A 17,039-nucleotide genomic window follows, 5' to 3' on the forward strand; every position below is an offset into this window, starting at 1 on the left:
CCAGACACCATGCAAAAATACAATTATCTCAGCTTCGATATTACATCATCCTGATGATAGGGCAGTGCAACAATAACAACATCATATCTCAAGTACAACATCGTAAAACTATGACAGTGAATTCTGTTTTACAAGATAGCCCCCTAGGACCAGAACCAGGACGAGAAATTGAGGCCAGAAACCAGGACCAGAACCAGAAGCTGGGTAATCTTCTCCCTCTCTCTGTCTGCTGGAGACAAGGATGGAAATTAGCACCCGCCACCAGCCAAATGCGGGTGAGTTTGTGTTCTGGCGGGTAAACTCGCTTCACCTACCGGCCACCGTGGCGGGTAAAGTAAATTATTACACGGCTGTTCTTAACGCTGTAGAATGCGCCATTCACTTGAACGTTGACCGTTGCTATGTATTAAGAGAAGTGGCCTTTTGCCTCGGATTCACGTCTTACGTCGTACTCCGCAAATAGTCCGGTAACTTTTTGACCCCAGTGTACTCCGTTGCTTAGCACCGTCAGCTGATTTGAAGCCTAAAATGTTCAACGTCTATGAAGTTCAACGTCTTTGGTGAACTATTTCTCTGCTGCTCAACGCTACGAATGGTAACAAATACATTGTAGAAAGACACTGTGTTCAGTTATTTTTTGGACAAGTAGCCATGTAATAAGCGGGATAATGTATAGAACGCCATTGTCATTATTGGGAAAATAAGCCCCTTCAGAGCGAAGCTACACCCCTCTGCTTTGCGTCGGGATGCGGTTCGCCCTGTCGTGGAAGAAAAACGCTCAGGAAAGCACCTCTGAAACTTCAGAATCTGATTCTGATGAGCAGAAGTAAATTGTACTGGGAGTGGGGAGGAATGTTAGTTTGTTGTTTATTCTGCCCTACTCATTTAATGAAATGTATATCAGTTTGTGGTTTGTGTATGTATAAGAGAGAAAGAATGTTTCATTGAGACTTGAAACTGCTTAAGTATTGTAGATCTTGTAGTATTAATTTTCACATGCAGTTACACATTGTCGGTTTAAACAAGAAAGTGGCTGGTAAAAACATTGAGTGGCTGGTAGATTTTGAAATCCACCATCCCTCCATCCCTGACTGGAGAGTATGGCAGCAACAGCGTATTGTGAGACAGTGGGGGTATTTACACTACTGTGGGTCTTCCCCAGTCATGCCGCTTTGAGGAAGAGAGAGGGAGGGAAAAGGGAGGGACAGAGAGAGGGAGGGAGAGGGAAGGAGGGACAGAGAGAGGGAGGGAGAGAGAGGGAGGGAGGGAGAGGGAAGGAGGGACAGAGAGAGGGAGGGAGAGGGAAGGAGGGACAGAGAGGGAGGGAGAGAGAGGGAGGGAGGGAGAGGGAAGGAGGGACAGAGAGAGGGAGGGAGAGGGAAGGAGGGACAGAGAGAGGGAGGGAGGGAGAAGGAGGGACAGAGAGAGGGAGGGAGAGGGAAGGAGGGACAGAGAGAGGGAGGGAGTGAGAATGAGGGAGTGACAGAAAGAGAGGGAAGGAGGGACAGAGAGAGGGAGACGGAAGGAGACAGGGTAAAGGAGAGATAAAGAAACAAAAAGAGAAAAGAGGAAAACCAAAAGATGCATACAAAGCAGAGCAGAGTGGGAGAGCAGACTGCTCTACAGGGAAGCTGAGCGTCATCTGACTAACCTGATCCCCATCAACACTGCCCCAGCCTGGCACAATAACCCCAGCTCACTCCCCCTCTCTCATATATATATCTCTCTCTCACACACACACACACACACACACACACACACACACACACACACACACACACACACACACACACACACACACACACACACACACACACACACACACACACACACACACACACGCACACACGCACACACGCACACACACACACACACACACACACACATATGCAGTCATGCAATTGACACACACACTCAAATCTATTTACACCCACCCCCCTTCAGAAAGCCCTTCTTTGGAGCCCCCTCCCCCCTCTTCCCCCTCTCCCATCCCCCCTCCCTGTGTGAGGTAAAAACCCTCCCTGTTCAAGGTGAGAGGTCAGGAGACACTCAGGGACTTGGGTCAACAACACAACCAGTGTTGAATCATTCAAGTATTAGTATAGCATAGTAGTAGTATAGCATAGTATTAGTATAGCACAGTATTAGTAATAGTAAGTAATCTGTAAGAGCACTTTTCAGCCCACACCCCCAGCCTCCCCCACCCCCAGCCTCCCCCACCCCCAGCCTCCCCCAGCCCCAGCCTCCCCAGCCCTCCCCCAGCTCCAGCCCCAGCCTCCCCAGCTCCAGCCTCCCCCAGCTCCAGCGTCCCCCAGCTCCAGCCTCCCCCAGCCCCAGTCTCCCCCAACTCCAGCCTCCCCCAGCTCCAGCCTCCCCCAGACCCAGCCTCCTCCAGCTCTAGCCCCAGCCTCCCCCTGTATTGTTGCTCCCTGTGATCCAGGATGGCAGGAGGCTGCAGTGAGGGGTCATGGTGGGAGGCTGCAGTGAGGGGTCATGGTGGGAGGCTGCAGTGAGGGGTCATGGTGGGAGGCTGCAGTGAGGAGTCATGGTGGGAGGCTGCAGTGAGGAGTCATGGTGGGAGGCTGCAGTGAGGAGTCATGGTGGGAGGCTGCAGTGAGGGGTCATGGTGGGAGGCTGCAGTGAGGAGTCATGGTGGGAGGCTGCAGTGAGGAGTCATGGTGGGAGGCTGCAGTGAGGAGTCATGGTGGGAGGCTGCAGTGAGGAGTCATGGTGGGAGGCTGCAGTGAGGGGTCATGGTGGGAGGCTGCAGTGAGGGGTCATGGTGGGAGGCTGCAGTGAGGGGTCATGGTGGGAGGCTGCAGTGAGGAGTCATGGTGGGAGGCTGCAGTGAGGAGTCATGGTGGGAGGCTGCAGTGAGGGGTCATGGTGGAAGGCTGCAGTGAGGGGTCATGGTGGGAGGCTGCAGTGAGGGGTCATGGTGGGAGGCTGCAGTGAGGGGTCATGGTGGGAGGCTGCAGTGAGGAGTCATGGTGGGAGGCTGCAGTGAGGGGTCATGGTGGGAGGCTGCAGTGAGGGGTCATGGTGGGAGGCTGCAGTGAGGAGTCATGGTGGGAGGCTGCAGTGAGGGGTCATGGTGGGAGGCTGCAGTGAGGAGTCATGGTGGGAGGCTGCAGTGAGGAGTCATGGTGGGCATGACGACAACGACAGTGTTCAGAAACACATGCGCCCTGTCAGATTTGGGGTTTCCACGGAAACTGCAGCATCCACGGTCACATGTGTTAACTGCTGCACAGTAACCATGGGGACAGACTACTCGGAGGAGAGTGATGGAAAAGGAGGAGGATTGTAGAAGGGGGGCTGGGGGGGAGGAGGGGAGAGGAGAGGGGAAAGGTGAGGAAGGGAGAGGTGAGGAGAAGTGAGGAGGGGAGAGGAGGGGTAGATAGCTGATAGAATGCTCAGACTGTCTGAGCATTTCACCCAGCTGCTAGTCCAAGCACTTGTCCTCTCCAAGTTGGACTACTGCAACTCAATGCTCACAGGTCTGCCAGCATGAGCAACCCGCCCTCTCCAGAGGATTCAGAACGCAGCAGCCCGTCTGGTCTTCAACCTACCCAATCTCTCCCATGTTACCCCGCTCCTCATCTCCCTTCACTGGCTTCCCATCACGGCCCGTATCAGATTCAAGACTCTGGCACTGACCTTCCGAGCGGTGAACGGGACTGCACCTGCCTACATCAAGTCTCTCCTCCAGCCTTGCACCCCCACCCGCCACCTACAGTCTTCTTCTGACAACCGCCTGGTGGTCCCACCGCTCAAGACCGCCCGGTCCCAACACAAGCTCTTCTCCTGCCTGGCCCCCCAATGGTGGAATCATCTTCCCACCTCCATTAGAGACACTGACTGTCTCCCTATCTTCAAAAAAAAGCAGACGCACTTGTTCCAGGAGTACAACGGTACTCAAGACAGATTTGTTGGATCCAATGTTATTTTTATTTCCTCTCGGAACACAATGACACTTATTGAGTGACTTGTTGCACTTGTTGGTTTGTTTTTAACTGATTTAACTATTTGTACTCCATGTAAATTATATTATTGTTGCTTGCTTTCCTACAGGTACTCTCACACTTTTGAGGTCCATGTTGTTTATTTGTTTAACTACATGCTCTTATGTTTCTTCCTATTGGCACTTATTTGCTTTTCACGATGTATGCTTCATGTTTTGGCTACCCAAAATGTTTTTGGGGCTATCTTCTTGTTTATGATCATTGACCCAGGCACTTTTGTAAATCTCTCTCTTGGAAGTCGCTTTGGATAAAAGTGTCTACTAAATGAATAAATGTAAATATAGGAGGGGAGAGGCGAGGCACGTACTTTATGTAGGGCTCCGGAGGGTGTCATGTGAGGGGGTGCCGTGCTGGGGGGGGCAGTCCTCTGGTCTCTGGCTGGGCTGCTGCTGGTCAGGCTGGCTGAGAGCACCAGGGCATGGGGGCTACGGCTCCCTGGCCTGCCTGGCATGCAGCACCATCCCTGGGGAGGAGAGAGGGCAGGGAGGCCTTCTGGAGGAGCTGGAGGAGGGAAGGGGAGAGAGATGTGTGGGTGTGAGTGGCGGTATATACGTATCTCCTGTAGTCTTACATAAGAGACATCTGCTCCTATATACACTACACGACTATATTATTACATTACTAACATAGGAGCTCTCCCCTTAGGGTAGTGGAGGGGATCACTAACACACACACACACACACACACACAATAGAGCTTCACAACACCCAGCTCCTGGTCATGGCTGGGGACACCAGGTTAGGGAAACCTTAACTAGCTTCACTAGAACCTCTACTCTGTCCTGCAGTTTAGGCAGGGGCTTGGACACAGCCCAGCTGGGACAGCCAGAGTCATGAGGCAGTAGTGCTGTTATTGTTAAATAGTAGTGCTGTCAGTTAAACGTGTTATTAACGGCGTTAACACAAACCCATTTTTACGGCGTCAATTTAATCGCAAAATTAACGTTCTTTTTGGCCTAAACTTTTTCACATGCTGTTGCAACAACTACTAATGTTAGAAAAACTACACCACCACATTGGATATGGCAAGATCGGAAACAAAACAACAGGCACGCCGCACACAGTTGTTTGGGCTTGCGAGCTGGCTTAAGAGTAGTAGGCTAACGTTACGTTTTGAGTGGATGTCAAGTGCGAGATGCTGAAATGGATGCCAATAACATTCTGAATGGAAAGTTTACTTTTAAAAGGTTGCCAAATGGTTCCATTGACAAGACCAAAGTGTTCTGTGTGTTTTGTCATTGTGAACTGAGCTATCATTGCAGCACGTCCAGTCTGAAATACCACTTGATGGCCAAGCACACAGCTAATGTGAATTCTCCGCCCCCTCATCAAAAAGCCAGGTGATTGCAATGTTGTTTTCAAAAAAAAAAAAAAAAGAAATTTCACTAAGCCATCTCCCCCTCCATCATAACTTTTCTTCTCCATGTCCTAAACTCCTCTTTAACCTCGGGCACCTTCCCCTCTGCCTTCAAACAGGCCAGAGTTACCCCTCTACTCAAAAAACCCTCCCTTAACCCTGCCGTCCTCCAGATCTACAGACCGGTATCACTGTTACCCTTCTTTTCTAAAACAATTGAACGTGCTGTAATCTAACCAACTGTCTAACTTTCTCTCTCATAACAACCTGCTTGACCCCAACCAATTGGGCTTCAAGACTGGCCACTCCACAGAGACTGCCCTCCTTTCAGTCACCACTGCCCTTCAGTCTGCCAGAGTGGCTTCAAGGTCGTCCGTCATCATTCTGCTGGACCTTTCTGCAGCATTTGATGCAGTTACCCACCAGATCCTGCTCTACAGACTTTCTGAGATGGGCATCACTGGCACTGCACTCCAGTGGATCTCATCCTACCTGTCGGGAAGATCCTACCAGATCTCCTGGGGAGGCAAACTGTCAGACCCTCTCCACTAGTGCCAGCTCTCCACTGGTGTCCCACAGGGCTCCGTCCTTGGACCCCTCCTCTTTTCTCTGTACACCACCTCACTTGGACCAATCATCACCTCCCATGGCTTCTCCTACCACTGTTAACCTGACGACACGCAGCTGTACCTGTCGTTCCCCCCGACCAATCAGGGGATCTCAGCTAGGATCGAGGCCTGCATCGCAGACATCTCCGCCTGGATGACCGAGCACCACCTCCAGCTGAACCTCGTCAAAACAGAACTTCTCATCATCCCGGCCAAACCCTCCATCTCCCACGATCTCCAACTTCAAGAGAAGGCCCAAGATGCACTTGTTCCGGGAGTAAAACGGTACTTAGGAATGGTTTGCTGAACCCAATGCTAGTTTCCTCAAGGATCACAATAACTCTTGCTTAGACTGTTGCTCTTGTTGGTTAGTGGTAGCTGATTTAAACAGTTGTATTCTAATTTAGTTAATCCTATTTTTATTGATTTCCTACAGGTACACTTGCACTTAGAGATTCATGCTGTTTAATTGTAACTTGCTTAACTACATGCTCTTATGGTTTCTTCCCTTTAGCACTTATTTTTTGGTTGTTCACAATGTGTATTTCTTGTTTTTGGCTACCCGCAATGCTTTGGGGCTATCTTGTTGTTATTATCAGTGACCTATGCACTTTGTAAAGCTCTCTCTTGGAAGTCGCTTTGGATAAAAGCGTCTGCTCAATGAATAAATGTAAATGTATGCGATTAATTTTAATCGTAATATTTTAATCATTTGACAGCACTATTAAATAGTATTACTATAAGTAGCAGTAGTAGTAATGATACAAATAGTATTGTTTGAGTATGGGTCCTTGTATAGTAGCCTAGTTCATTTACAGATACATCTGAACTACATTGTAGAGCACAGAACTGAAGTACCAGCTGACCCAGGATTCAAACACACAGTAAAGGAGGGGGAGACAAGAGATAGTGACAGAGACAAGGAGAGATAGGGAGGGGTAGAGAGAGAAAGAGAAGAAAAAGAGGGGGAAAGAGAGAGAGAGAGCGAGAAAGAGCGAGAGTGCGCGAGAGAGGGGGTCTGGAACAGAGGCCAAAAATACCCAACAGGTGCTGAGAATCTGAGAGCAAGTTAAGAGTAGCCTGGTGTGTTGGTCAGCACCCTTCATTCAGAAGAAACGGTTACATAACAGAGTCATTTTGATCAAGGCCGACCAGCGGCGTAACAATGACTTGGCGGGCCCGAGTGCAGATCTCACCAACAGGCCCCTTAACCGACTTATCTCAAGCGAAATTATGGAGTGTTGAGCTTAGCGAGGCGCATGGAAATGTACTTATTATCAGTGTTGTGTCTGAACACGTTCATGAACTCGCTCATAATTTTGGTGAACGTGAACTGAACGTAGCCTACTGTATAGCTACTGCCTGATGAACGATACTGTTCAGTGGACGCACTCATTCTGGTGTCTGTGAATGGCACGTTCACTCTTTTTAATTTCGTTTAATAAGGTGCCAGATTTCTAGAGACTTCCAGGCTAAAAACACACCGTTAACAGTCTTGTGTCCAGGGTTACCCAACCTGTCAATCGCTGCGTGTGCTTTCTTTCTTTCTTTCTTCTACAGTCTAGCAAGTGTGAGAACGCCGAATTGCGTAGAGGCATAGAGGTATTGCAGACGGCAACTGAACTGAACAAACCTAGTTCATTATTTGTAGTTTTGAACTTAGTTCAACATTTTGAATTATGAACTGAACTAGTTCATGTAGAAAGTGAACTTTCCCAACACTGCTTATTACAATACACATTGTGAATTGATTGGTGAATGTTTGATTTGATTATTGTTAGCTCGATATGCCAGCTTAACGTGTAGCCTATCAAGGTTTAGCTATTTTCCAACAACATCCCGCACATTGTTTTCAATATCTAACCTGGCTGCTACCTTATGCCTATACGTGCATTTAATGACGTTTAATAGCCATGTCTAAATGCATTCAATAGGCTATACCAGACAGTAAACGTTAGCCTACCCTGGTGGCTGAGTTTCACTCATCGCTGTTGGGCTGGGGGTCAGACGTAGCGTCCTCTTGAAAACCTCGCCACAAATCCAAATGAAGATCATTTTGCCAGCTTTGCCACCCTTTCATCCTGCTCTTTGCGTTTGTGCCGCTTCCTGCAGCCACTTTTGGGTTTGAATGAAGGGCATGGGGTAGCCTACTTACCGCAATTACTCAACACGCAACGCAACACAACGGCAAACAATCACAACGTGTGGGTGGGCTATAGAATCAACATATTACCCAGACAATATTTCTTAATAAAAACGAGATTTGTTTCATTTAGCAAAAGGCAGATGAGGCTAAATGAATTATTTGTTGTTGTTAAGACTGACTATTGTTAAAATGTTCATTGGGTAGGTGAGAATAACTGACACCATAATTGAGAAATGTTTGCAAATTGATCGGACTGGATCATATGTTAACCTTTCTGTGATTTACGCGGAGCGAGGGGCCCAGTCAGTTCTTCAGGTGAGTACGTGGAGCGAGGGGCCCTGTCAGTTCTTCAGGTAGAGTACGTGGAGCGAGGGGCCCTGTCAGTTCTTCAGGTAGAGTACGTGGAGCGAGGGGCCCTGTCAGTTCTTCAGGTGAGTACGCGGAGCGAGGGGCCCAGTCAGTTCTTCAGGTAGAGTTCTCACTTGAGATGGAGGACGGGCCCCCTTTCGCCACGGGCCTTGTGCAGCTGCACTCCCTGCACTCCCTATAGTTAAGCCACTGAGGCCGACTCTCAAACTAAAGAGGACAAACGTTGCTTAAGTAACAGCAGGTGTGGAACAGCAGGTATGGTAAAGGATGCTATTGCAGTAATCGCGTCTGGAAGTGATGAACGAGTGGATCAGAATCTCGGCAGTGGAGGAGAGGGTGATGGACGGAGGCGTGCAATGTTTTTGAGATGGAAGAATGCAGTCCTGGTGATGTTATTGACGTGACGTTTGAAGGTAAGGTGACTTTCAAAAATAATGCCAAGGTTACGGATGTGAGGGGAGGAGGACAGTGGCGTTGTCAATGTTGATGGTGAGGGGGGCAGGGGAGGAGGTGCCGTTGTTGATGAACTTGTTGATGTGGAACATGTTAACTTGGACAGACACAAATGTTCATCTTGATTCTCCTACTATTCCTCCACCCACACAGAGCTATTGGTGGATCCCCTCCACCCACACAGAGCTATTGGTGGATCCCCTCCACCCACACAGAGCTATTGGTGGATCCCCTCCACCCACACAGAGCTATTGGTGGATCCCCTCCACCCACACAGAGCTATTGGTGGATCCCCTCCACACACCTGCTCCCACTTTGTTTCCTCTCTCCTCTGGGCTGTCCCCAAACTGGATCCCCCGGCCCACACACACTGCTGTACTGACACTAATATCTGGTTCCTTCAGCTCAGGTCCTTTACTGCTGCACCACAATTCTCCTTCCTTCCTCCCTCACTCCCTCTTGCTTTCCCTCCCTCCGTTTCCTTCCCTCCCCCACAGATCCTCTCAGTCTCCAGCAGCAGCTTGTTTCCAGGGAGAGAATGTAGGTCACCCCTCTGACGGAGCACCCACCTCCCTCTCTCCCCTCACCACCAGCCCCCCCTCTCCCCTCACCACCAGCCCCCTCTCTCCCCTCACCACCAGCCCCCTCTCTCCCCTCACCACCAGCCCCCTCTCTCCCCTCACCACCAGCCCCCTCTCTCCCCTCACCACCAGCCCCCTCTCTCCCCTCACCACCAGCCCCCTCTCTCCCCTCACCACCAGCCCCCTCTCTCCCCTCACCACCAGCCCCCTTTCTCCCCTCACCACCAGCCCCCTCTCCCCCCTCACCACCAGCCCCCTCTCTCCCCTCACCACCAGCCCCCTCTCTCCCCTCACCACCAGCCCCCTCTTCCCCCACCTCCCTCTCTCCCCTCACCAGCAGCAGCGGATGTGACTGAGTGAGTGAGTGTGTGTGTACGCGTGCCTCACGAATGAGGGCGGGAGAGTGGAGTCCATACAGCAATGACCACACACACACGCACACGCACACACACACACACACACACACACACACACACACACACACACACACACACACACACACACACACTACTCTGTCCTGGCAGGACACCTCTCTCTCCACACTCACACATCTAACCATTCTGCACTGCATTGCTGTGTCTATACTTTACATTTCCATGTATAATTTATTTAATCAGGTCGTTTTGGCACTCATCTGCATGCTGACTTAAAAAGACCCGCATTTAAAATCTAGGCTGATAAAAATAAGTAGATAAAATACATGTTTAGTAGCCTATAAATGGTATTATTGAACAATCTTGTGTTCTGGTCATTAGGTAAATAAGCAGCAGGCGCAGGCCTGCCTGCTGGGCCCAGACAGGATGGTTCAAGATGTGACACACTGCAACAGCTCCTAACCCTCCTAACCTAACCCTAACCCTCCTAACCTAACCCTAACCCTCCACCCACACAGAGCTATTGGTGGATCCCCTCCACACACACAGAGCTATTGGTGGATCCCCTCCACACACACAGAGCTATTGGTGGATCCCCTCCACCCACACAGAGCAAGATGTGACACACTGCAACAGCTCCTAACCCTCCTAACCTAACCCTAACCCTCCTAACCTAACCCTAACCCTCCACCCACACAGAGCTATTGGTGGAACCGAACCCTCCTAACCGAACCCTCCTAACCTAACCCTAACCCTTCCTCCACATGTCTAAAGGTATCAGGCTAACTTCCAGTCTGTGTTTCATTTATATGAAGTGACCCACACTGTTGTAATCGGCTGTGTAACCTGGGGCCTTGGTGACCTGGGGCCTTGGTGACCTGGGGCCTTGGTGACCAGGGGCCTTGGTGACCAGGGGCCTTGGTGACCTGGGGCCTTGGTGACCTGGGGCCTTGGTGACCTGGGGCCTTGGTGACCTGGGGCCTTGGTGACCAGGGGCCTTGGTGACCTGGGGCCTTGGTGACCAGGGGCCTTGGTGACCTGGGGCCTTGGTGACCTGGGGCCTTGGTGACCTGGGGCCTTGGTGACCAGGGGCCTTGGTGACCTGGGGCCTTGGTGACCTGGGGCCTTGGTGACCTGGGGCCTTGGTGACCTGGGGCCTTGGTGACCTGGGGCCTTGGTGACACAGAGCAGAAAGAAGTGTGTCAGTGCTGGTCTCACTAGCCTACCTTGCTCCTGCTTTCCCCTCTCTTTCCTGAGGAATGTCTAAGACAAGGATACCCATAGACATATGTCTATGAGGATACCTGTTCTATATGTCTATGAGGATACCTGTTCTATATGTCTATGAGAATACCTGTTCTCGTTGAAGCTCATCTACTCTGCTTTGCTGGAATGTTCCAGTAGGATCCTAGCTTGTTGATCTGGTCACATGTTCCAGTAGGATCCTAGCTTGTTGATCTGGTCACATGTTCCAGTAGGATCCTAGCTTGTTGATCTGGTCACATGTTCCAGTAGGATCCTAGCTTGTTGATCTGGTCATATGTTCCAGCAGGATCCTAGCTTGTTGATCTGGTCATATGTTCCAGTCGGATCCTAGCTTGTTGATCTGGTCACATGTTCCAGTAGGATCCTAGCTTGTTGATCTGGTCACATGTTCCAGTAGGATCCTAGCTTGTTGATCTATGTGGACAAAACCCAAAACAGACAGGCTGCATAGCTTTTATGTAGACTATATAGGTCTGTCCTGTGTTTGTATTGGTATAGGTCTGCTAATATGAATGTGGGGTCTACTTGCTGAGGGATGGATACAAAGCGCTCTACAAGAACACGGTACGTTGCTCAGTGCGGAAGAGTGTGACAATCAATCCACATGGACATGGAATCCACAAGACTGACGGATAATGAACCAGGGTTTAGTTCAACTTGATTTAATGACATACCTCATCACCTAGCAAATGACTGGAGACGCCCACATTTGAATTGGCGAAAAACTCAATCAAGCCTGCTCCCTATGACACAATATATTATGTCACCTTTGTTATTTGATTGTCGTATGATAACCATATGACACAAGAGACGAGGTGGGCGACTGTGAGGCAAGATAAATCAATAAATAGAGGAATTTCAATTATTTACCGACCTAGAAAGTTGAAAACATAATAACATATAGCAAATGCACACGGCAATTCATAACCAGCGATTGCTAAAATTCACACATCCAAATACCACTTTGTTCGATTATAGCCAGGAGAGCAAGCAAAATGCTTTAATCCTCCACCACTATCGTGCGCATTCGGTCCGCAGCTGCTGGGTGAATTTCGGCAAAATTATGTTGTTTGGGTGTAGTTGGATTACTTACCTGCGTTATTTCTGCAACTTCTGTTGTTAATCTTCTCTTGTAACAGGATTTTGGACAACCGCTGTAAAAAGTATATCGATAGTGAAGACGCAATGTGGCTAGGCTACAACTTGCTAGCTAGTAGTTAACCAGCTTGCTGAGTGGTGCTAGCGAATTTAGCTGACAAGCTAACTAGTCAATTGCCTTGATTTTTTATCTGAGAGATTACTAACATAATGCACACAGTAGTGACAATTGTGGTCTAACAGTATACTGGAGTATTTGGTTGTGGGTTACGTGGCTAGCTAACTTGAGCTTATGTTGACAAACAACAAACCTACGAGTAAATATCGCACTGACGAGTTTGCAAGCTAGCTGCAAGCTAGCTAATTCAAAGCTTATCAAAAAATGTTTTCTCCTTGTCCAGATGTACTCCAGTCCGTTGCCGAAAAAATAAAGTTATCCTGGAGTCCGTTTCATGGCTGTTTTATAATATGCATTTGCAGTGTATTAATATTTGAAATCTTTAATTGTCGCGTTGGTCTCTCCTCTCCGCCATTTCCAACATCTCGCTACACAAACAAACAGGGCAGCTCGTGCACGCCAGTGACAGCAGCAGCTCTGTGCGCCTGCAGCCGCGGCGTTCACGAGGAGGGCAGAGATGCTGCTCAATTTTACCGTGCAGGTAGATGTCGCCCACATGGATGGTCCCTGTTATTATTTATTTCTCGAAACCTGGGTTTCTAATAAACATATACAATATTAATGTGCAGAAACAGACCTGAAGTGCTGTTTGCATAATATGTAAGGTGTTCATCTCATGTACGTGTCACTGTTATCAAAAGCAAATTACAAGAAATGTTGACAATGTTTTACAAACACATGTGAATGGTACATAGAAAGTTGTTTCGCTGCTTTGTTTTCACGATAAACCCCGCTCCACTAGGGGGCAGAAACGTGGCACATGAGACGGAAGCAAGCTCCAAGACGTAATCTTAGCGCGACGTCGCAGATTTTCAAGCACACATCAAATTCACAATGGCTGAACCAGAGTGAGTATTTGAATTTGTTTACGTGCCGATCTAAGTCCATCCTACACTAAACACACTACTAAAATGTGTTATATCATGTTATTTCACGACGTCAGATAAATAGTAATAATGTTCTTCTCGTATTTTTTTATTATGTTGTATAAACTACAGTTTTTGAAATATATCCATCTCGCATGGGGAAAGTACACCTCTGTAATTGCCAGGTGGCTAACATAAGCTGAGGGACAACATCCCCACCGTAGGCTTGTCATAGTTTCAATCTTGCCTAGATGAACTTCAACGTTTCCTAAAAGAACGGCGGTTACCATAATGCTTTGTAATGCTGTGTAAATAAGCCAGAAATGTATAACAAGAAAGCTCGAAAAGCAGCTGGTACAGCAATTATTCTTGTAGTTACTAGACTTATCATTCGAAACATTTGGGTTACATATAGAGATAGAAGTAGCTTTTCCCATTGGTTTCATTGGATTATCAAATATTACACTTGTTGTATCATGCACTAGTGACATCAACGTTCACCTTCTGTAACTTACCCAGTTCTCACTGACGTTTTGCTCATGGCTCCTTCCAGAGTGAAGAGGGTGATCAAGCTGGTTCCAGAAAACTTGTTGAAGAAAAGAAAAGCGTATCAAGCCATCAAAGCCACACAGGCCAAGCTTGCGTTGTTAGAAAAGAGAAAGGTATGTTGTCTGATAATCTTTGGTAACTTTTCATTATGCATGTGTACAGTAGTTAAGCTCACAACGCAGTATAAAAGTGCTATCAAGAAACAAACTTTTCAGTGGTGCAGCAGGCAAAAGCGATTTATTTGTTGTTATTTATGTCATTGTGTGTCCCTAGTGTGTCCACTTTTTACGTATTTTATAAGTCAACACTGTAATGTCCATTATGATGGCGACCTTCTGTGGGGTCAGCCCAACTTGTGTGTAATCCATGAGGATTGTCTATTATCCAGGTATGTAAAGGTAAACCGTTGAAGTTCAAGCGCTTGGAAGACTTTCTGAAAGAGAGCCACCGCAAACACCGCGATGAGACTCGCATCAACAGAGCTCACCGCCGGCCAGCAGCACCACTCCCCCCTGCCAAGAACAGACTGGCCTTCGCTGTTCGCATCAGAGAGTGAGTGGTACCACACACATGTCCACAGCAGTATTCTAATAGTGTGTGTGTGGCGTCCTGTAGAACCCCGTGGGATGTCGCGGTCACTCTTTGTTGGCTATGAGCCATAAAAGATGGAAAATCGTTCTCTGTCAAAATTGAGATTTTTGATGTTTTGTATAGTTAACATCCTAAACTTCATTGTAATGTACAAAAAGTATATGATTACCTATCATTAACTTCTCTCTTTTGGAAGTCGCTTTGGATAAAAGCGTCTGCTAAATGTAACTTGCAGTTAATTTTAATGGTTTTTGGACATGTTAGCTAGCAAGATTTTCCAACCATGTCAAATCGAATTATGAAACGGATTGGGATCTTTGAATGCAGTTTTCTCCCTTATCACTTTTTTGACACAGGTCAATTTTTAAAATGATGTAACTTCAGTTGTGCTAAAGATATCTAAGCGATTCACATTTGTAGTGAGGAGAGTGTGTAGTTTCCAGATATGTATAATACCCAGAGAGTCACAGTTTCACCATGTGAAGGGCTTCCTCAGGCAGCCACACAAGTACGAATGACAACAGAGAATCAAGGATCAGTAGTGCAGAGTTCTAAACAGCAGTTTGGTGGTCAGGGTCTAGGAACGGTCTGTAGGTACTTCTCAGCTACCAGGCACAAGGAACAATAATATCTCAACGATTGTACGACTATAGCTGAATAGCATCTCAACTAGAATATTACATCAATCATTTCAGCTCCGTTGTGTGTGTGTGTGTGTGTGTGTGTGTGTGTGTGTGTGTGTGTGTGTGTGTGTGTGTGTGTGTGTGTGTGTGTGTGTGTGTGTGTGTGTGTGTGTGTGTGTGTGTGTGTGTGTGTGTGTGTGTGTGTGTGTGTGTGTGTGTGTGTGTGTGTGTGTGTGTGTGTGTGTGTGTGTGCGCAGGATCAAAGGCGTGAGCCCCAGAGTGATGAAGGTGGTGCAAATGCTGCGTCTGAGGAAGATCTTCAGCGGGGCGTTCGTCAGAGTCAACAAGACCAGCATGGCCATGCTGAAGATGGTGGAGCCCTATGTAGCCTGGGGGTAAGAGGCTGCTCTCCAGTATTTTCAGGGTGGTGATGATGATGGCAGGGTTTCCCTCAGCACTTTGCAGCTTAAGGCGGCTGCCTAAGCAACACCCAACTGCTGCCTTAACTACGTTGTGTTACTTCCAGAGCAACCGGTCAGACGGAAAACCTCACCCTACCACCTTTACTAACCCACATACTGTGGGAAACCCTGATGATGGCAATGGTGATGATGGTGACCTGTCATGTTTCAGGTTTCCCAACCTGAAGTCTGTGCGTGAGCTGATTCTGAAGAGAGGACAGGCCAAGGTAGACAGGAAGAAGGTTCCTCTCACTGACAACACCCTCATAGAGAAGCACCTGGGTGAGTCCTATACACACAACATGAACGCCAGGGTTTCTGATTGCTTATATTTCCCATAACAATGTATTTCATGTACTTGTCAAAGTAGTCAAACAGTGCTTGCATCTGTCAAGTAAGAATCTGAAAATATCTTTTTCAAATAGAAATCCATGGATGTGGACAAATCAATCACATGATTTCCTGTGATTCCTTGTGATGGATGATTATGACAAACTCTAGAGAACTAATCTGAATGAACCTGTGTTTCAGGCCAGCATGGGATCATCTGCCTGGAAGACCTGATCCATGAGGTCTACTCTGTGGGGAGGCATTTCCGGACGGTGAACAGTTTCCTGTGGCCGTTCCGCCTGTCGGTGGCACGGCACGCCGCCAGAGACAAGGCCGGGCTACTGAAAGACATCGGCAACCCTGGTTACCGGGCAGCGGACATCAACTCCATCATCCGCCAGCTGAACTGAGACAGAAGGACTCTGCCGTGCCCTGGCTCTGGCAGCGCTGAACTCTTTACCTCTGCTGTATTTAATCACACCTTCAGCTTGTGGCGATGGTGGGAGAGACGCTGCGTATGGACGTGTAGCGTCTGTTGGCTGTGGGACATGCTCGGCCTTCCTTGATGGGATCATCCCTCGTGTTTACCCCCTCCCTTTGGGGGAACAAAACAAACCACACCAACTCTGCTATATCCATGAGCCTTTTGGTTGGAACTGAAACATTCAGATGTTCTGGAGTTCCACACACAATGACGACTGCATCATCTTTTGTCAAATGGACAGAATTATGTTTACTTTGTAAGGTTTATGAAAAAGGTAACACTTGTTTGTTTTCCAATAAATAAATAAAATACTAAAGTTATACCATGTGATGTGTAAGCCAGGAGTGTTTAATGCCTAAGGTGTCAAGTTGCAAATATGAATCATATTCAGTAATTATTCTAGTCAGGTTCCAGAATTGCTCTGAATATTAACTAGTTTAGATCTTCAACCTGAACTGGTGTTAGTATGGGGTGATGTGCTACAGATTGTCTAATCGAATCTACATGCTGTGTTTTCTACGGGGGGCTTTGCTGTTCTGCGAGTTGCGTTTGAAATGCAAATATCTCCTCTAAACGTTGATCTGCCGCTGGTGTTGCAGCCGGTCAGTCGGTTTAGTTACAAGTGAGTCATTGCACGTTGGGGGGGGGGGGGGGGGGGGAATGCGGCAGCTGGGGGGTGGT

General features: G+C 48.1%; 2 protein-coding genes across 2 annotated transcripts in view; one reads left to right on the forward strand and one right to left on the reverse strand.

Annotated features, from left to right (window-relative positions):
- Positions 1-12,832, reverse strand: part of ncoa1 (nuclear receptor coactivator 1) — a 31,734-nt gene extending 18,902 nt beyond the window's left edge. The window contains exons 1-4 of the mRNA XM_084700236.1: positions 12,592-12,832; positions 12,272-12,332; positions 11,267-11,592; positions 4,333-4,526 (exon numbers count right to left, since the gene is read on the reverse strand). The gene's annotated coding sequence lies outside the window, so the exon portion shown is untranslated. The remainder of the gene's footprint in view (positions 1-4,332; positions 4,527-11,266; positions 11,593-12,271; positions 12,333-12,591) is intronic.
- Positions 12,833-13,184: 352 nt separating this feature from the next.
- rpl7l1 (ribosomal protein L7-like 1) lies at positions 13,185-16,685 on the forward strand. The gene is made up of 6 exons (XM_084700239.1): positions 13,185-13,302; positions 13,874-13,982; positions 14,258-14,421; positions 15,341-15,478; positions 15,717-15,826; positions 16,076-16,685. The coding sequence occupies exons 1-6, from the start codon at positions 13,289-13,291 to the stop codon at positions 16,282-16,284; spliced, it is 744 nt and encodes a 247-aa protein (XP_084556365.1). The 5' UTR covers positions 13,185-13,288; the 3' UTR covers positions 16,285-16,685.
- The last annotated feature ends 354 nt before the right edge of the window (positions 16,686-17,039 follow it).

The sequence above is a fragment of the Hypomesus nipponensis genome, chromosome 6 (assembly GCF_054491055.1).
Source record: "Hypomesus nipponensis isolate SF chromosome 6, ASM5449105v1, whole genome shotgun sequence".
Classification (NCBI taxonomy): Eukaryota; Metazoa; Chordata; class Actinopteri; order Osmeriformes; family Osmeridae; genus Hypomesus; species Hypomesus nipponensis.